The sequence below is a fragment of the Podarcis pityusensis genome, assembly GCF_964106645.2.
Source record: "Podarcis pityusensis genome assembly, chromosome: 12".
NCBI lineage: Eukaryota > Metazoa > Chordata > Lepidosauria > Squamata > Lacertidae > Podarcis > Podarcis pityusensis.
This window is the reverse complement of record NC_138037.1, coordinates 39,105,949-39,126,936: the sequence shown is the minus strand read 5'-3', so window position 1 is coordinate 39,126,936 and position 20,988 is coordinate 39,105,949. Positions and strand designations below refer to the sequence as shown.

At 38.5% G+C, this 20,988-nt stretch overlaps 1 protein-coding gene across 8 annotated transcripts in view; it reads left to right on the top strand.

Annotated features, from left to right (window-relative positions):
• TBC1D5 (TBC1 domain family member 5) overlaps nt 1-20,988 on the top strand; it is a 219,661-nt gene that overhangs the window by 88,106 nt on the left and 110,567 nt on the right. For all 8 annotated transcript variants that reach the window (XM_080974678.1, XM_080974681.1, XM_080974679.1 and 5 more), the window contains 6 exons: nt 172-238; nt 12,700-12,808; nt 13,617-13,706; nt 13,799-13,870; nt 16,980-17,047; nt 19,350-19,452. In XM_080974678.1, coding sequence (XP_080830804.1) covers nt 172-238; nt 12,700-12,808; nt 13,617-13,706; nt 13,799-13,870; nt 16,980-17,047; nt 19,350-19,452 — 509 coding nt within the window. The remainder of the gene's footprint in view (nt 1-171; nt 239-12,699; nt 12,809-13,616; nt 13,707-13,798; nt 13,871-16,979; nt 17,048-19,349; nt 19,453-20,988) is intronic.

Below are 20,988 nucleotides of genomic sequence, written 5' to 3'. Positions count from 1 at the left end.
GTATTTTTTCCCTTCACATTAATGAACTTAATCCATACATTTTGAGAGACAGATTGCATCAGGGTTGATTCAACTCCCAGTGGTCCAATCTTACTGTGCAAAGAGCTGGTACTTCTGTACATCCATGCCACTCTCCTTTAACCTGCTAAAAACCTCCCTTTATCTTCCTAGATATGTCAAATGAGAATGGAAGACTGCATCATACTTCGGATTCTGATGGAACATTTCTTTCATATAGGTGAGAGTTTCTCATGCTTTCTGGCTTCTGAGAAATAAAATTCCAGTTCAACAACATATGAAATCATTTTTGTCAGCATTTAATTTGAATTTCTTCCTTTAACTTACTTTTGCGAAAAGCCCTGTGCCAGTCTCTGGTGCGACTCCAGAAACTGGAGGACATTTCAGGAAATACTGTATGCTGAAGTCACACCAGTGATTGGAACAGATTTCATGGTGTGTGGTGTTTTCATTTGAAGGAAGCTCTCTCTCTCTCTCTCTCTCTCTCTCTCTCTCTCTCTCTCTCTCTCCCTCTCTCCCACACCATTTTTGGGTTAAAGTCTTTTTGTCTTTCCTAGAATCCTCACTCTGGAATTATCAGCATTTCCTGGCAAATTGTTCTTCTTTCATGGCTAGTCACAGAAATTAGGATCAGCTTTTATTTGTACTTGTCTGCCTAGAGCTACTTAGTTTACTTAGACTTTTTTAAACTCCATATTAACTCAATACAAATAATTTTTAGACCTGTGATCATGGCTGGCTCCATGTTTGAGAGCATAGTGTCCTCTAACAGGTCCCCTATCCTGTCAATGACACATGCAGGCTTTCCTGGCTACAGTAGCACCACTCCAAATACTGCTGGGTTGCAGAGTCTAGGAGAGGCATGACCAAACTTGGCCCTTCAGATGTTTTGGGACTACAATTTCCACCATCCCTGGTCCTGTTAGCTAGGGATGATGGGAGTTGTAGGCCAACAACATCTGGAAGGCCAAGTTTGGCCATGCCTGGTCAAGGAAGTAATTTAATTTCCCATAATTAAAGCAGTGCTGGATCAGGAGCATTGTATGTAGATCCAATTGCATGGTGCTGATTAGATTGTCAGTACCTTGCCCAAGGTACAGAGGACCTGTCAAGAATGACAGGTCCTGATGCCAGCTCTGCCTATCATATGAACCTGAACTGCTAACCAATAAAGCCATGGGTTACTCATTGACTGTTGACCATGCTGAAGTTTGGTGTTTTCAGAAAGAATTACAATTGTTTGCAGTGGCTGAAGGCCTTCTGCTGGAGTATCATAAACCCTGGTTTTACTTGAAGGTGACATGTAACACTTGAGATTGGGGTCTTGGTATGAGTAACATCAAAGGGTGTTGCCTGGTTATGCAGCCTTCATAGCATTTTAGTGATGAATGCAATATTGAATAAGTGTTTTGTAGTATCTGAACAGAAACACTAGAAGAATCCATGAACATTGAGCATATGTTGAACATCCAACAGATTTGTAGCGTATGTTAGTTGACCTCTGAGAAAAGTTTTGTCTTTTGCAAGAACAATGTTTCTGTGAGAACAGGAATTCACAAACTGAATAGCTTCCTTGACTTCTCTGATCTTTTAAAAAAAAATATTTTCTGTATTAGCTTCCAAAGGAGAAAACAAGAGTTATGGTCTTGCTATCTTCAACCATAGATTACTATTTTGTCAAGAAGTGGAGGCTCCAAAATATAAGTGACCGTAGGACTCTTAAATAGAGATGTAGAAGTTATTTGATAGACAGATGAGTGACAGGATACAACAGCACACATTGAATTTTGTTGGTTTAACAGTAGGTCTCATAGCACTTGATATGTATAATTAATGTCAAATTGGGTCCAACTTTCTGGATAATCAGAAAATAGAGCCTTAGTGCCCCCCCCATCTAAATTCTGCTGATTGCCACATAGTCAGGTGCCATAGCCCCAAGGCTTCTTGGTTACAAGATCGCTGAATAATAATTGTGCTTTGAAAGTAAGTGATAAAGAACGACTTGGCTAAAATAATACTAAACCATTTTTATCATAAATCAGAGCCGGCCATTATTGCAGCACAGTATTAATTTATTGGTACAATTAGAAAGCGAAAATGATAGAGCTAGGTCATATGGTATATTAAAGAAGAAGAAGAAAGCCTTGGCTTTTAATAGTTGGCAGACCCGACACTGCTATTAAGTAGCATTACAGTATTTAAGGTGTGAAATGAATATTTTATTCTCAGTAAGAAGTAGCTCCAAACATATAATGAGGCGAGCTGCAAATTGTTTGGCTTTAAGTTCTAAATTACATTGCAAAGAACAGACAAGAACTTCATGAGCAAAAATGTGTGAATGTTAAAGTAAAATATAGTTGTGGAAAAATGTAATGGTTTAGAAAAAAGGAACTGACCAGTAATCCATAACAGTGTCATCACAGCAACGGTGGAAAATATATTGAAAATGTTTCTTTTCAAATTGATATATAATAAAGTCAAACTAGGAAGAAGCAATAGCTACAGTCATTTATGTATATGTAAATCTCATTGATTTCAGTGGAATTCATGAACATGCAACCCTGTACAGGGTTTTTAACAAAACAAAAGCAAAGCAGGAAGAACTGTATTAAAAAAGAAAAGAAAAAAGAAAACCACACATAACAGCTAAATGGCCAGGGGAAATAAAAAAGGTATTTGCCTATGAGTAGAAATATATCAAACTCTGTCAAGTCAACCAAGTTCTTGTTGGAAGCCAACACTGAAAAATCCATCTTGTGGGTCTTCACTCACAGACATCAACCTCTGAAGGCAGGGGGACCTGAAGAAGACCCTCTCAGGAATATATTGAGAGTTGGCAAACTGCTGGTGGAAGAGGCGGATTGCTAATACTTGCAATTGAAACTGTTACATTTGCTGTGGGTGTGTGATTGCTAGAACCTCTAAATACAAAGCACAGTTAATAATTTGAGGAAATGAACTATCCATTTTAATGGCAATTTTTGCCCTTGATACTTCCTGAGAATGGTAATTCTCTTAGTCAGCAAACGGTGGGCTCCATCCTTAATGCTGGCAATACAGTGCCACTAGAAAGTAGAAATACTGTCTTTCTCTCCTTCCCAAGGGCAGCTGACCTTCTCCTCGCCAAAGAGTTGAACCTCTTGCCAGCACATATGACTACAGACTATTACATTAATCTGTTTAGCCACAGTACCAGCTGCTTGCATGTTTTTAATTATCTTATTAGATGATATAAAAGTGACCTATGAAATAAAATTGAAGGTGAGCATTTTTAACTTCTTTTATTTAACAGCTTTCCCCCAAAATATATACTAATGAATAACTAATTGGGGAGAGGGACAATTAGGCTTTTGTTTTTTACTCTGTAGAATCTAATTTTGAGGACAAAATAACTTTCTTTAAGGATTTTCTAACTACTGTTAATTATATTTCACGTGTAACACGTATAAGTATTAACATTAATATCCCTTGTTTTACTGAGTTATGATTTCGATGCATTATTTTGCATAATAGTCTACTAAATATTGACACCTCATGCTTTACATAATATAATTTTGTTTCCAAATTATTTTTCTTCCTATTTCCTTGAAAATAGTTTACTAGCTTAATGTTGCTCATTTAAATTATGCCCGTATCATCCAAGTTAATAGTGCTTTGCAGAACTCTGTAAGAAAGACTTGTAATAGAGGATGTTCAAGCTAATATGGATCTTCTTAAGGTGGTCTTTCTAGGATCAGGCAAATAAACAATGTGTATATAAGGTGGGACCAGGGACGTGAGTGGCGCTGTGGGTTAAACCACAGAGCCTAGGACTTGCCCATCAGAAGGTTGGCGGTTCGAATCCCCGCGACGGGGTGAGCTCCCGTTGTTCAGTCCCAGCTCCTGCCCACCTAGCAGTTCGAAAGCACGTCAAAGTGCAAGTAGATAAATAGGTAGTGCTCCTGCGGGAAGGTAAACGGCGTTTCCGTGCGCTGCTCTGGTTCGCCAGAAGTGGCTTAGTGGCCACATGACCCGGAAGCTGTCTGTGGACAAATGCCGGCTCCCATGGCCAATAAAGCAAGGTGAGCGCCGCATCCCCAGAGTCGTCCACGATTGGACCTAACGGTCAGGGGTCCCTTTACCTTTTATATAAGGTGGGAGGGGTAGATCAAGGCAGGAATTGGTGACTGAATGGTGCAGCAGGCTTTCTACTTGCTTCTAGTTGGGAGTTGATTGTTTCACTCTTGTTCTAGCACTGTAAGGATGATTTTTTAGAAGTTATTTCTGATCCCACTTAAACATTATTTTCCAAGTCCACCTCATAACCAGTTCACACGTAACTCTAATTCAAACCATGGCCAAGTGTGAACGAGCAAGCGCCCAGGCAGTCAGAGGAAAAATCATGGCTGCTTTGCTCCTCACCTAGTCTTGTTGCTACCTAGAACTTAGACTAGCTTGGCTTCGTACTACAGCTAAACTCAGTTTTGTGGTTTGTCCTTGCTCCAAGCAAGCCACAAGTGTTGAGCCAAGAACAAGCCCCAGCTACAGTTTGAGTGAGACAAACCATAGGCCTAAGTTTGAATGCAACACTCAGCCAAACTATGGCTTAGCTGCTTTTCTTTTCTTTCTGCTTGCTCATTCACACTTCAACTTCATGGTTTGTCTTAGTGTTACATGAGTTTCATGCCAGCATGAGACAAGAAAAATGTAAGAGAGGACCTGCTTCTTGAGTGTCTCAACAATGGGTCTCAGTGTTTTTCAGTAAAGGATCACTTATGCAACTGAATGCTAGCACATGTGAATGGAACTGTATTCATAATTATGTGTATCCTTGCTGAGTAGATCCACTTGGTTTGCAAACCAGACTGAAAGCAATATGGTGTTTTCCTCTATTTTCTTAAAAGTGGAAGTGTTCCTAGAAATATTGTGGTCTTTATTTTGAAGGGAAATGAGCCATAAAAAAATTGTATATGGCTCCTTTTGCTTTCCCTTCAACCCTGCTCCTGGTGCAATGATCACAGCCATGTTCATTTTTAGGGGGCAGGAGTAGTAGAACCCTTCCATTTTAGGGTGCTGTTTGTTTCAGAGTGCTACAGCTTAGGCAGGGGCAAAGCCAATACATGTTTCTCCTCTCTACCTGTTTTATGTTTCCCTGTCCCACATAACCTTTTATGCTGGGTGACTAAGGGGTCATCAGGTTTCTCTGTAGATCTAGATTTGTCACTTCTTTACAGCAAGTTCCCATGGAGATTTTTGCTCTGCTTGTTGTACATTGTCACAACCATCCACATTGGACTAGGCAGGGATTATTGCCAGCATAGGTTTCTCCCCTCCACTTTGTGGACCACAGCTTTCCCCTTTTGCTTGCTTCTTAAAACCTGTGGTCCACAGAGTGGAGGAGAGAGATCTATGTTGGTTGTATAATTAGGAAGAGGACTGTATGCTACATCATCCATGTCACCGTATAAACACAAATTTCAAGCTGAAGAGAGAAGTGCTTGAGTTTTGGCATGTTTGTTGGAGGAATTACTCTTTCTGTCTCTCCCTTGTCCATATTTATTAAATTATTGCAGTATTTCCCTCCCAATTAAATGGACAGATTTAGTCTACAATTCCGAATTATCTCCAGGTGCATCAGAGAATGATTCTGTTTTATGAAACACCTGTTCAGCATATTGCAATAAAATTAGATAATAATGTTAGCACAAAGAAGAGCTCTGACAAAAAAGCAGCCTTTGGAAAGGGTTAAGAACATAAGAAGAGACTACTGGATCAGGCCAGTGACCCATGTAGTCCAGTATCCTGTTCTCACAGCGGCTAACCAGATGCCTATGGGAAGCCTGCAAGCAGGACGCATACACAAGAGCATTCTGTCCTTCTGCGGTTTCTAGCAGCTGGTATTCAGAAGCATACTGCCCCTGACTGTGGAGGCAGAACCTAGCCATTATGGCTAGCGGCTACTGGTAGCCTTGACTTGCTTGAATTTCTGTTATCCTCTTTTAAAGCCTTCCAAGTTGGTAGCCATCCCTGCCTCCTGTGGGAGTGAATGCCATAGTTTAACTATGTGCTATGTGGAGAAGTACTTTATTTTGCCTGTCCTCCAAAATTCAGCTTCATTGGATGTCCGAAAGTTCTAGTGTTGTGAAGGAAGATGAAAACCTTTTCTTGAACCATTTTCTTCACACCATGCATAATTTTATATATTTATATTGTGTCACCTTCTACTGGTCTCTTATCAAAACCAAAAAGCCCCCCAGTGCTTCAACCTTTCCTCATGGGGAAGTTTCTGCTTGATCATTTTGGCTGCCCTTTTCTGAACCTTTTCCAACTCTACAATATCCTTTCTGAGGTGAGGCAGCCAGAACTGTACACAGTATTCCAAATGTGGCCACACTACAGATTTGTATTAATGACGTTATAATATTGGAAGTTTTATTTTCAATTCCTTTCCTAATGACCCCAGCATGGAATTTGCGTTTTCCACACCTGCTGCACACTCAATCAACGTCTTCACTGCAACCCCAAGGTCTCGTTCCTGGTCAGTCACTGCCAGTTTAGACTTCATAAGCGTATATGTGAAATTTGGTTTTTTTGCTCTGACAGTCTTCACTTTGCGCTAGTTTACACTGAATCACATTTGCCTTTTCCCCGCCCATTCACTGAGTTTGAAGAGGTCCTTTTGGAGCTCTTCACAATCCATTTCTGTTTGAATGACCCTGAACAATTTAGTATCATCAGCACTTTCTACATTCCTCCATTGGAAAAGAACTGTCCCTTTATTCCTGATCTCTGCTTCCTGTTACTTACCCCATTCAAACAAGAGGACTTCTCTTATAATGCCTTCTTATAATTCTAGTGGGTTCTAGTAACATCAGTCACAGACATGTGAGAAATGGCAGACCTGGAAATACAGCCATTCATGTCTGCAGTATGATTGACTCTGTCTCCTGCCTTAAAGGGATAGTAGTGGATGAAACAAAGGTCAGAGACAGAAGACAGTATGAGCAGCCCACCTTGTGCCACCATATGTGTTGTTAACTCTCTGCTATTGTGGTCAATCACATAGTTGTTGCTCCCTTGCTTAGAACCCGAGTACGGAGTAGATCCAGGAGAAACTTGGTTTCTATGACTAGGACATGCAGGGAGCCATCACTGCCATAGATTACCTTGGTGCTTAAGAATCTTCTCCTTCTAGGACAAGCAGAGATGGCAGGAACCAGTTTGTTATGTACTGAAGTATATTTCACAGTTCCTACATGCAACACCTCTTCATGGAGAGAGCTAAAGAGCTGCTTCTTGCCTTTGACCTTTAATATTGTCAACAGAGGGAAAGAACCAGAAAACTGGAGCAGTTGCCTCTTCATCTCTTATTTTTACAAACCACTTTAGTGGAAGCATTCATGGAAGTTTTTCCAAGAAGCAAAAAATAGTATTAAAAAATAGTAAATAGAAAAATAATAACTGGTGTTTTGGAGTCATTTCTCTTCTGTAGCTATAATTTCAAAACAGCTCCATTTATTCTGATAAATCCCACCATTCCTTTAATATCTTATGTGCTTTATGTTAATGTCTTTGTCGTGGGTTTTTAAAGTTTAACAAGTACCATCTCACACACACAGATGGCCATTGTTCATTACTAAAGTGAGTGTGAATTAAAATATTTATTAAAAGTTCTTAAGCACAGTGGGCCTGAGTAATGCACTGCAATAATGCTATCAGGATTCATTTAAACTCCAAGCTCAAATCATCTTTGTGCCAGTGTGACTGAAATTGACAGATAAATGGCACCATGCTTCTGGTGGTGTTGAGTTGTTCTTTTTCAGATCTTAATCATGCTGGCACTTCCTCCTTGGAGAGTGAAACTAGTCCATAAGGTTTTTAGTGACCTAAAAGCAAGAACATCTGCTGCAGAACCACAAGCAAGTTGTTGGCCAAGTTTAGTAGTTCGGGAGTCTGCAGATGATTGCAAATACTAGAATTTTAGTTTCAAGTATCCTGTAGCAGACAAAGGTGCCAGAATCTTTCAGTAACTCTGCGGTTAATAGATTTTAAAGTTATTTTTCTTTTTATCAGAGAATAGTGTTTGCAACTATTGCATCACATGACACTATTCAAACAATTTGTCTATTTCACCCACCTCTTTTGCTTTACATGTGTGGTGGTGTTTATCTGAGTGCCATCTATCAACCCCACCTTCTGTTGGTGAAACATTCCTTAGTAGGTCTGGCCACAACACACACATTTGTGCACTTTTTAAACTCACTTTCTGTGCAAATCTGAAATATCAGAACATTTGTATCTTGAAAATAAAAATGCCACATGCACAGGTAAACAAATATATGTGCATATGCCCACAATGGATCTCAACAATCTGGAATTTAGGGAGAGTTGGGAAGTAGTCTTTGAGGGGAGAGGGGTTTGGGGTGCAACACACAGTGCCGTTACATCTCATCAAGTGCAGCCCACTAGCGTAGATGAGAAACACTGAAATAGAATTCAGTTGAAAGTTCCCATGGGTGAACTAATGTGCACAAAAGGGCACATGGAAAATCAGAATCTGTGCAACCCACAGATCACATTAACACAGAGATGTGAAAGCAGCCTGAGTCTTGGTCTTCAAGTACCTGACTTCAGAAGAAAGCTGAAGCCAGAGCTATGATCCATAAATGAGTGGTTTAGACAGCAGGCAGTAGGAATCCCTCAGGTCCTAAATACCTGCAGCTTTCATTTTTCATTTTGTGAACTTCTCCTGCTTCATCTTATTCCTTTGAAATAAGTCCTTTGTATCTCTGTAGTTCATTCTTCCTTTTTTCCTAGTAACCAGGATCCATATTTCCTGTGGTGGGTTCATCTTGTTGGGCCAGGGGTGTGGGGTCAAAGAAGCAGCAATCTCTCTCTCTCATATTGTGTTATGTGATGCTTCCATGGCAGCCATTCTGTGACTGACTCTGGCTTAACCCTCAAAATTTAAAATTGTTGCTCACTTGTCCAAAAATGTTGGCAACCCATTGTCTCTTGTTAGTATCCAGCACATTAAATGGTTTGGGGACTGCATCTTGTTGATTTATGAACATATAAAGTTTTAGTGTCTTACAGTGCAATCCTGTGTATGTTTACTCAGAAGTGGATTATATTGTGTTCAGTATTGCTTGCTCCCTAGTGTGTTTAGGTCACATCATCAGATTCAGTTCTAATCCCATGCCCTACATTTGTGACAATGGGGCAAAAGTAGTTCCAGTTTTATTCATGTTTGGCTCTTTGGCTACCATTGATATAGAAAGGTGGAAGCTGACAATGTGGTAGTCTTCAGATTTATATTGGACTACAGCTCCCATGAGACCCAGCCACATGGCCAATGGTCAGGTATGATGGGAGTCATAGCCCAAAATATTTCAAGGGCAGCATATTGGCTTTCCCTGTTCTGGATATTTGCACCCATTATCTGAATGGAGTGAAATGCCCATCTCTGTCAATCAGATGAGAAATGTCAATTTAAGGGGGGCGGGGAGATGTTTCATCACCTCCATACTCAACCCTTGACAACCATATGCTGAACATTGATACTTAAAAGCCACTTTACTCTTTGCTGTTTATTAAATTCCTTTGCCAAAAATTTAAGACTTCTAAGCATTGGAGAAGCAGAGAGACTAGCTGAGTGATCTATTGCAGGGGAGCAGGGAGCACAGATTCTATAGGAAGCAACTGCCTTATTCAAATCCCTGGGGACTCATGGTGGTCAGGGTGGGAGATGTGAGTGACCTCCCTTGTTCCATTTCTCTCCCCGCTCCCTGGGAATAAATTATGCCAGCTTCAGAACTAACATGGTTTTGAGGCCTCTTGTGGAACCTTTTGGGAGAGTGAAGGGGCTTAGGATCCTGTAAAGCTGTCGTCTCCTCTGACACACCTTCAGAATGTCCTATTTTGACCCCCACCACCCACAGGACATTGCTAGTGGGACAGCGGCATCAGTGAAGCTTTTCACTGCTGTCCTGGAGATGTGCCATTCTGCTGGCAGACAGCCGCCATCTACCATGGAGTGGTTCTTCTCGATTCTATGGCCCCTCACCTGCCTTCTCACAGAGCATGAGATTATTTTAACTTGTCAGATTGTTTCTGTATATGAGGAATAACTGGTTTCTTGTTGCTAAATGTGCACATATAGACTATTTGTATATAAAGTTTTATGAAAATTATGAAATGACCACATAATAAAAATACCAGGGATACTTAAATGATATATTGGATAATTTTTAATTTTGCTAGATGGTTGTATGGCTTTGTGGGTCATTATTTTAACCAATGTCAGTAACAAATATGTCCTACACTCTTGTAAACTGTTTGCCTTTGTACTGCTAGTAATTATTTGAATGTTATTTTTTAAAAAAAATCTAGGAGAATTAAAATGGATCAATCTTTGAACAATTTCTAAAATATTTTTCTTTGTACAAAAAGCAGAAAGACTGTGTACAGTTCTTAATTGCCTTTTCGAGACTGAGTTCCCTCATTACCTGTGATTTAAGCTAAAAATGAAGTAATTATAGATAACAGTGTTTATCTGGTTGATCTTGGCACCTGCAGTCCTAATGCTGAAGCTCTTCCTGTTTCTGAGGCCAGGCTTTAACGTCTCTGGCTGGCATTACTAATCTGCAACTCTTACATTTCTGCTAAATTTCCCATAAAAGTTTCAGACAGTATGCTGTGCAAAAAACATTTTTTCTAGGTAGAAAACTTGGTAAAGCACACATTTTTATTAGTCGTGTTTTGTTCCTTCCACAGAACAAATAGCTGGCAACAGAGGTTTCTGTTTTCCGCATTTTCTTCTTTTGTGTCGTTTATCAGATCAGAATAGTTTTGTAAAGTATGTTGATGTATGCCCCAATTCTTTTAAACATATGTCTGGATTCTTTATTCTATTGTATTTGCTTGATCAGAACAAAGCTTAGCCTGCAAAAGTTTTTCTAGGAGTTGCACATTACTTTGCCCAACAAGTACATTGCCCAGTCTGGAATCCTAGCAGTGACCTGGTTCTTGTGGAACACAGAGGCAAACCTTTTGCATGAATGAGCAAATGGTCAGGTCAGGAGCAAAGGCGATAGTAGCTGCCTCCTTCCGCTGCTAAGGCACCACTTTGAGTTAGCATTGAGGCACCACTTTGCATTGTGTTAGCATTAAGTTAGCATTGAGGCACCATTTTGAGTTAGTGAGGCTACAGGGCACCAGACAGAGGGCCTTCTCGGTAGTGGCGCCCACCCTGTGGAACACCCTCCCTTCAGATGAGAAGGAAATAAGCAGCTATCCTATCTTTAAAAGACATCTGAAGGCAGCCCTGTTCAGGGAAGTTTTTAATATTTAATGCTGTACTGTTTTTAACACTTGATTGGGAGCCGCCCAGAGTGGCTGGGGAAACTCAGCCAGATGGGCGGGGTATAAATAAATTATTATTATTATTATTATTATTATTATTATTATTATTATTATTATTATTTTTGAACCCAGTCTCTTGGTTTGTCTTGCTCCACACAAATCAAGAACTGTAACCAATGTTTGGTCTGAGTTACCATTCATACTCTTATCTGAGGAAGAAAAACCATAAACCTTTAACTTTCACCAAATGTGGCAACTGAGGTATAGCCTGCTTTTACTTCATGACCTACCTTCACCTTCTCCCACAAACCAAGGAATCTCTGATTTTGCTTATGTAAATACCTGGTGAGAAGAAGTTTTAGTTTGCCTTTGTCTTTGTTTTTGTTTTACTCAAATTATATTTGTTAATTCAGTGACTCAAGGAAGTCTTTGGGCTATTTCACTTTAGATCCTCAGGTGGGTGGTATTGTTCTAGAGATTCAGTTCAGTGGAAAATAGAGAAAATATAGTTTAATTCTTGTATTCAAATTCACTAAATGGTTTGGGACAATTAATTTCCAATTGTTTCCCAGTAGAGTAGATTTACTTGTACATTAATGAAGCACAGGTGTTAGGCCCCTGGTGTCTTTGTGCCTAGGAGGCATATTTAGGTTGTTTATCTAGTCAGCCGTAGGTACTGCAAGGTACTCAAGCTTGCCTTTAACAGTTTATACAGTGAGGGGTTTTTTAAAATTTATTTTTTAAAAATTTTCTAGCACCTGTTAAATTTTTAAGACTGATCATGTAGAAAGAAGTGGAAGAGACTGCAATAGTAAACAGCACTAAAAGTTAACAGAAGTCATCTTCTATTATGCTTAACTGCCCAGCTTGACGTTATGTAGAAAAGAGGCTTCATTTAGGCAAATGTGTCATGTGCAGAAATAACAGTCAACACTATACTTCCTTGTACCATATTTTGAAATTAGGTATTCTTTCAAATAGGTATTGCTTTATCTATGGTTGAAACCCAAATGTGCTTATATTAATATTCATTTTTCTTGTTTATTCACTGAACTGCAGTACCAACATTTTAGAGGAAATGGAATAGCCTCCACAGACATTATGAATTTCAGTAGCTGGCATAATTATAGTGATCTACATATTCATTAAATCCAGGGAAGAAATGTGTCCAAAAAGACAACCATGCGTTTAGAAATAGCACACTGCTAAATATATACATTTAAAACTTCCTTTCCTTTTGTTTACCCAAAATTACTTCATGTTATATTGCTTCACAGTCAGCTAAGTCTTTAATAATAATTTTTAAAAGTTCTTTTTCCCCCTGTTCATTCCATGTAGCAAAGAATGGGAAGAATTATTTGTAAACAACAATTACTTGGCAACAATACGGCTGAAGGGGATTAATGGGCAGCTGAGAAGCAGCAGGTTCCGTAGTGTTTGTTGGAAGGTAAGAAGAAAATATTTATTTACAGCTTGTAGTTGTAATATACCAACGTATTACCTGATGCACTTGAAGATTGCTGATGTAAAGAGTCAACTGAATTTTGAAAGATTCCATCACAATGTTCTTCTGTTGATTTTTATAATTCACAGAACAATTAATGATTTGAAATACCTTACAACTAAATTACTGTTCATATTGAAGGATTTATGTCAATTATATTTCACTTAGGCATGCTTCATTGTGAATTTTTTTTATCAAAGTCATATTTCTTCACTGAAAGTGCAACTAATCTTTAGGATCTTTAGTCAGGATTTATCAGTTATCCCTGCTTTTAAAATAGTTCCGTATATCCTTTTCTTTTTGTGGGATGAGACTATAAGAACCCTAAGCAACCTTCCTATAGGATTGGGTTAAGCAAATTAGGAGGGGCTGCTCAGGTCAATTGCCAACAGACAATGTGCCTGTGGAGCTGACAAGTGAAGCAGGTATGGTCTGTCAGAATATATGATTAACCTGTTGAAGCAACTTATTTACAATATCACATTAGATAGCACAATATAATGCATAATATACCAAAGATACTGCACAAGTGAGAAGTATTAAAGAGGATCCTGTTTGAGGGCTTAACATCTTTGCCAGATGCCTTTCAGTGAATCCTTTGAACATGCACACTACGGTTATTTCAGTTTACTATATCCTACCACAAAATGCCCAAGTTCCAAATTACAAATATGATTCTGTTTAGAAAGTGTCACTACGTCAATATAACTCGCTTGTCTTTCTAACCAACCAATGTTTCATTGATCTGCAGCTGTTTCTGAATGTTCTCCCCTCTGACAGAAATCAATGGATCAGTAAAACAACAAAATTAAGAACACTGTATAACAAGATTAAAGAAATAGTAAGTTGAATCCAGACATATTTCCTTCCCTCTGCCTCAATATTTTCCACATGTCTAATAGAGAATCTAAAGGTCTTAATTCCTATTCACAGCATATTACAAATCCTCGAAAAGCTGGACAACAAGACTTGATGATCAACAACCCACTTTCACAGGATGAAGGGGTAATTATAACTTCTTTTATATTATATCCGGAGCATGCAATAAAACCTCCGATGCTCTTCATCAAGTAAAGAGTAGAAGTATCCTTGATATGGACAGCTAATCCAAAAGAGATGAAATGAGGTTACAGCTTAGTGTGCCTTGAAGTTTTAAATGTGTGATATTTTAGTGTATTTTTGGTTTCTGTGGAAGCCACCCAGAGTGGGGTACAAATAATAAATTATTGTTGTTGTTGTTGTTGTTGTTGTTGTTGTTGTTGTTGTTGTTATTATTATTTTGACACTGAAAATGCTGGAACAGCAGTGTCTTTTGGTACCTTAGACACGAACAGTTCTTTTTCTGAAAATGCTGCAACCCAGGTCATGTCAGCTTGTGGGTTGTTCTCTTTTCGAGGAGCAAAATTCCTGCTCTCATGGTGAACTCGGTAATACTGCTTTGTACTACATTATCGGGTAGAGTGTGTGCATTGTACAGCTAGCTGAGATGTCACAGTCAAAGGAAATAGTGTCAGTTTGGGTGGTTAACATGCGTTCTCCTGATCCAAAGGAAAGGACATAACACCAGGGCTTTTTGTCACCTGGAATTCACCAGAACTCAGTTCTGACACCTTTCAGGTAGGTGCTATTGCCATTCTAAAGAGAACATGGGAGGCAGTCATCGTGAGTTCTGGCACCTCTTTTTCAAGAAAAATAGCACTAGATAACACAGTAGACATCTTAAAAGTATCATGGCCTACCATCATAGTTCACAGTACTTGTGACACTGTATGGTGGTGTGACAAACACAGAGTTATTGTTTGTTCCCATAGTTGCCTGAAGTGGATAGTAGCTCAAGGATGTGACTGAATTGGGAATTTCAGTAGGAAAGGATCTGTACATTCATCATGTAAAAAAATAATATTCTATCAGCCAACCCTTCAAACTTAACACCTAGCATCAAAATAGGAAATAAGATCTAAAGGGGGGAAAGGAAATAAAAACACTTAAAACCAGAAAAAATATAGAAATCATAGGGTTGTATCAGATTAAATTAGTCATGCTTTCTTCTTATTTGGTGATCACTCGTAACTGAGTAGGATTGTCTTCCATGAATATGGTCTTAACAATGTGTCCATAGGTTACTGTGGAGGCCAGTTATGGATTCACACATCCTTCCACAGTGGGGACATAGGTTTCCGAGCGGGAGTTGATCATGCTGAGGATTTGCCAAATGTGCCTTCCTCTTAGACGTGCTTTAACCTCACTTAAATCAGTGGGACAAGTTAGTCATGACGACTATAAGAGATAATTGCCAATGATCCGAGTTTATGAGAGTTCAACAACATATGGAAGATGCTACATTGGCTACTGCTGAACTATAACATGATTAGCTAGAAAAAATAGATAAATCAAATGGCAGCGTATATTCAGAGTCAGCATCAGTAAGAAATTCAACATCTAAAAGTTTGACATAGACCAGGGTCCAATTTCAAAAGATTCCTAAGTGGATTTTTTGAGGGCCCAAGCATCTAATGTCAGGTTGACAACCATTAAGCAAGGGGGGTGTTTAATCCTTCAAGCCTGTTGCAGTATCTGCATCATCCAGCAGCCAGCATTGTGTGAACTCACTCCCAATATAAATACACAGTTTTATGCAAGCTATAGATGTTCTTTTTCCTATTTGCATCTAGTGAATTTTTTTTGTTCAGCCTCTATTCAAATTCACCTTTAGGTCCACTATTCAAGTAGCCAAGTGAAGCAAGCCTATGGCACTTGATATACCATCTCTAAACAGACGAAAAGGAGCTGAAGATGCTCTTCTCCAAAAGTGGAGCATGCTGAGTATTCATCACTTTCAGCTGATGATGTCTTGATGAGCAAGAGATCAGAGCTGGGACTTTGTTTCATTCTCTCCGAGAGTTGCCACCTGTTCTTATTCATTTAAAATAAATGTTAGTCATCAGCTCTTTTATTTAAACATTTCTGCAATTTTAAAAACAGCTGAATATACCATGATTAATTCTTCCAGTGAATATCAAGTGGAACCAATAATGTTGATACATTGCATGTTGAACTAGCATGTCATATTATTTTTAAAGCAACATACAGTGCTTCGAGGGCAATATTGGACTCTCCAGTGACCACGTACCCACAGACATTTTGGGAAGCTTCTCGCTTTCTGTTAGTTTCTAGTGAACTAAGCCATTTTATTTAAGCTTTGCATGAATACTGATCAGGGCTTTCTGCAAATGTTTGCAGCTGTGGAATTGTAAAAATATCTCAAGAATGGCTGTTGGCCTTAATTGGACAATATAGTTATTGAGCGGCTCTGTAAATGTTTTGTTGTAGATTCACCATCACGTTGATTTAAACATGGCAGGAGACATTTGGCTGTCATCAAAGAAAGAAGTCTTCCCTCTCCTCTCCTCTTCTTCTTCTTTTCCCTAGTCAAGGGCAGGAGCAGTGGCCCTCCAGCTATTATTGGACTCTTATATCCCAACAACCCTGACCAACATGACCTGCGGTCAGGGATGATGGGAGATGGAGTCCAGCTAATTCTGGAGGTCCACAGATTAGCCACCTATGGTCTAGGGATACAGAGCATGTGGTGTGACATCATTGCATTGCAACTTTCCTCTTCCCCATAGAAAACAACCTGTAAAGTATATGTGCATGTAAAAGTCACCATTTAGTAATGCAGAAAACACACCAGAAATATTTAGCATTACAACTTCTAATGTTTTGATGTATTTATGCAAACTAAAAATAAGATAATATTAGGTTCCATGACATTCAGCTCAGTTGGCTAGAGCGTGGTGCTGATAATGTCAGGGTTGTGGGTTTGATCCCCATATGGGCCCCCTGCTTATTCCTGCATTGCTGGGGGGTTGGACTAGAGGACCTTCAGGGACCTCTTCCAACTCTAAGATTCTATGATAGGGAAAAAAAATTGTGTGAGGCTTTTTGAAAAATGCAGCTTGATCAAAAGGTGAAAACCTCCCAAAGTCTGATATTCACTAATATTGCCTTCTTTTAAGCAGCCCAAATGCAACATGCTTCCAATTTATACAAACTTTTTACATAGACCATCAATTTTATTCCATGTTTTGTGTGAATGTCTGCCCTTTTGCAGAGTCTTTGGAACAAATTTTTCCAAGATAAAGAACTTCGAGGAATGATTGAACAAGATGTGACAAGAACGTAAGTGTTGTGAAACATTGCTGTAGATAGACAACCTTTGGCCGTAAGGCAACATCCGGCTCACCTACATGGTATTATTTATCATTCTATATTTATTTAAAGTATTTATATACGGCTTTTCAGGTGGACCTCAGAAAACAGTTTACATAAAAATGTTAAAACAATCAGCAGCAGTTAATTAATGCTGTACTGTCAATAGCTTGGGATAGCTCAGTTGGTAGAGCATAAGATTTCTAATGTCAGGGTCGTGGGAATGAGCCCCACGCTGGACAAAAAGATTCCTGCATTGCAGGGGTTTGGACAAGATGGTCCTTGTGGTGCCCCCCAACTCTACCATTCTATGGTTCTAAGACATTTACAAGGGGGAAGTCTTTTTGAAAGCTAGGGCAAGGTGGTGGTTGAATCTCAATCTCTCCTTCCCTCAGGACAAGAGGATACTTAGGTAGCCCCTTGGTGAAGGGTAAGAAAGGGTACGGCCACCTCAGCTGGAACACCTGGAACTAGATGGTGGTCAGCTTTTGCTTCCCTTTTTCACCTCCCAAAATAAAATCTGACCGATAAGCTGGTACTTGTTGGCAGATCTTATGCATGTGAGTTCAGTAAAAGGCGTAGTGGGCCAGATACAGCACGCAGGACCATACATTTATTTAAATCGTTTTTCAAAGTTCTAAATCACTTTTTGGGTAAAATGTGGTCTTCGTAAGACCTTTGAGCGGTTCTTTGGAGGATACAATATGGGCATGATGGTTGCCCAAGAGAATGACAGGCACTTCAAGAAAAATACAGTATTCAAAATAATCTAGATAAATAAGGGAATATTGTCTCTCTTGGTTTCAAATCCCAAAGAGACATCTTGGAGATATTGAAGTGGGTTCATTATAAATTAATATTATGAGGTATTGCGTGTTTTAAATGGTTTCAGTGAGAAAGAAAAAAGAATGAGAGGAACTGACAGATCTTGTGACTAAATTATGTTTATAATACAAGATTGAACAGATGATTTTCTGTAATTCTTAACACTTAATCAATAAAAAGTGATGTGTAATTAGTGAGAAATGTCATTCAGAGGAATTTAGCATTTCTATTTTTGTGTATTACTTTCCTACTGTCGGAGATGCTTTTTAAAAACGTTCCTTATTACCATTGTAATTATTCTTTCATCTCTTTAGCCCTAAGGTCATTCCTGTTAAGGAATTTATCAAAGCTGGAACTCAGTTCCGTAAAATATTTTGTCAGCATTAGAACAATGATTGCACTGAGTAGCTCCAATTCATCTCAATTACTTCTTATATGGCATGTTACTTTTCTAGTTGTAGCATCACTCTTTACTGTTATTTGAGATGAGAAAATAGTTTGCATGAGTTTTACAATGCAAAATTCATTTTTATACCTTTTCCATTTATAGAATTGGTAGGCAAAAAATAAAACAATGCACAGGAAATATTGACAACCCTTATTGCTTTATTTTGTATGACAGTGCCAAAGCAGTATTTTCAAATGCATTTATGCTGTTAGATGTATAATTAAAATCTAAGTATGCTTTCATGTTAATTTTCACAGATGGTATTTTTTGTTTTTAAATGGGAATAGTTCAGGATGTTTAAGATTATATAACTATCTAAGTTATAATTGGGGAATTAAAGTTTGGATAGTTGTTCTAGTTAATGGAGGCATTGTAAAAAAGAATGTTACACTCATTTTGGCATAGAATTCAGTTTACTATTTACAAGGTCTACATGACTGGTTAGTTTTCGTGAACTAACTGAAGGAACTCACAAAGTTGCTTCTTACTTAGAATTCATTTTACTCACGGGGAGAGAGGGGGAGATTTTCTTTCTGAATCTTCTACTTGCCCTGTTCCCTGATTCTGACCAGACATTTGCTTGGAAACAAACACAATTTATTTCTGTTGAACTTGCTTCCATGTACATGTGAAAAGGCTGCCATCATTCTATGTCTGACTGTGTCCTTATATAACTGATATTTTTATTCTTTATTGCTGTTCTTTCACTTGTATCTCACACAAATCACATGTCGATGCAGTTTTGCTCACAGCTGATATCACTCTCAGAAATCCACCTGTGTAAAGCAGTGGAATATTCTAAGTAATATAGTTAATAACGTGTCATTTCTAACAATATTTAAAAAATAAATATGATACCTGTAAGAGCTTTGTGGAGTGGAAGAAAGATAAAAGATTGTAAGACTGCTTTTTAAAAGACTGGGAATCAGGAAACCGAAGACATATTAGGAAGCATTGTGGTGTATGTATAAGTGATATATTTTCCTTTTTCTTTTTCAGGTTTCCTGAAATGCAGTATTTCCAAGAAGAGAATGTGAGAAAGATTCTTACAGATGTTCTTTTCTGTTATGCTCGGGAAAATGAGCAGTTACTTTACAAACAGGTAATGAAACTATCGTACAGGTGGTATCCATTGCCTCAACGTTTTTTCCCTGCTACACGCTTGACAATTGATTGAACAATAATATAGGTTTTATTATCTCCAAAGTTGTGTGTGATGGCTCAGGCAATCAAAGAACTGCTTGTTAGCTGTGTGGTAAAGAAAGCAAACCATTCAGGCACATATGCTCCCTGCTCAAGATAAGACATTCCCTCAGATTGTTTTCTTCAATGCTGTTAAATCCTACTTCCAACTTTTTAAAGGTTAAAAACTTTTTATTACTTATTAACTAATGAAAGCTTTCTCTGCTGCTCTTCATAAATTAAAAATATATGTATCAAAGGGACAATTTTTTATCTTCTGCAAATGGATTACCGGTAGATCAAGACTAACAACAGATTCCTATAGATGTCAATTCAGAAGTAAATCTCATTAAATTTAGTAAACCTTACTCCCAGGTGAACTGGATAAGTTTATCTTGAGTCTCACTGAAATTAATAGGATAAGTTAGTCGTGACCTAACTGCACTCATATTCATTTCAGTGAGAGCTAAGTGTAAGTAACTTTGCCTGAATCCAACCCAAAATATGGACTTGTTTACTTCAACTTTAGCAATCAAGTAGTCAAGTAAGAAATAAATGAATGGCATTTTGTCTGTCCATGGAACAAGAGAATACCATGGAATATGATGCAAGCAATTTAGGATATATTTACCAATAGTGTACAAGTGCCGCAGACTTGCAGAAAAAAGTTTGAAACAGATTACTAGTGAGAAAGAGACTTTTCAGCAGTGTTCATGTTAGGCCTGCAGAAATGATACAAATGGATTCATTTGTAAATTCAGTTGATCTTTTTAATTAGTGTATGTCATGTTGAAAATAGAAAAGCTTTCAAGCTGAGCATGCACTTCGGATGAATTTTAACAATCTTAAGATGATTCTTCCAGAGTAAGTTCCTTGAAATGTCTGAATGTGAATTTATCCGGCATCTTTTTTAAAGAAAAATAATGTTCACAGCCAAAGGCTAAGTTGTATAGTTGAGTAGAAGTTGTTTATCAACAAAGCTAGTTTAACTTTAAATGCATACAGTGAAGCATATCTGTTCCCAGCTATTCTACAACACATAATACCTTCTGTTCTGTAGATTTCTACCTTCTGAATCAGGTATATTGGAAGGTGCCCTCCACATGTTGTTGGATTGCAACTCCCATCATCCCTGACCATTGGCCATGCTGGCTGGGGCCTATGGGTACTGGAGTCCAGCAATATCTGGAAGGCATCAGGTTGGGGAAAGCCTCAATAACACATTCCTAGTGTTAAAAAATCTGGTTTTGTCTAGCTGCTTAGGGTTAACTTACTCTTATTGACCTTCATCTAGTCCCTTCATCTAGTCTACTACTCATCCCAGACACCGGTTAAGCAATGCTGCCGTTTTACTTGAATTAAATGTAAAAGAAAAATAGAGATTGATTTCATCTGCTAACTGATATCACCTTAGACCAAATCTGGAGATGCCTGAGTAGCTTCATACAGCTGCTAA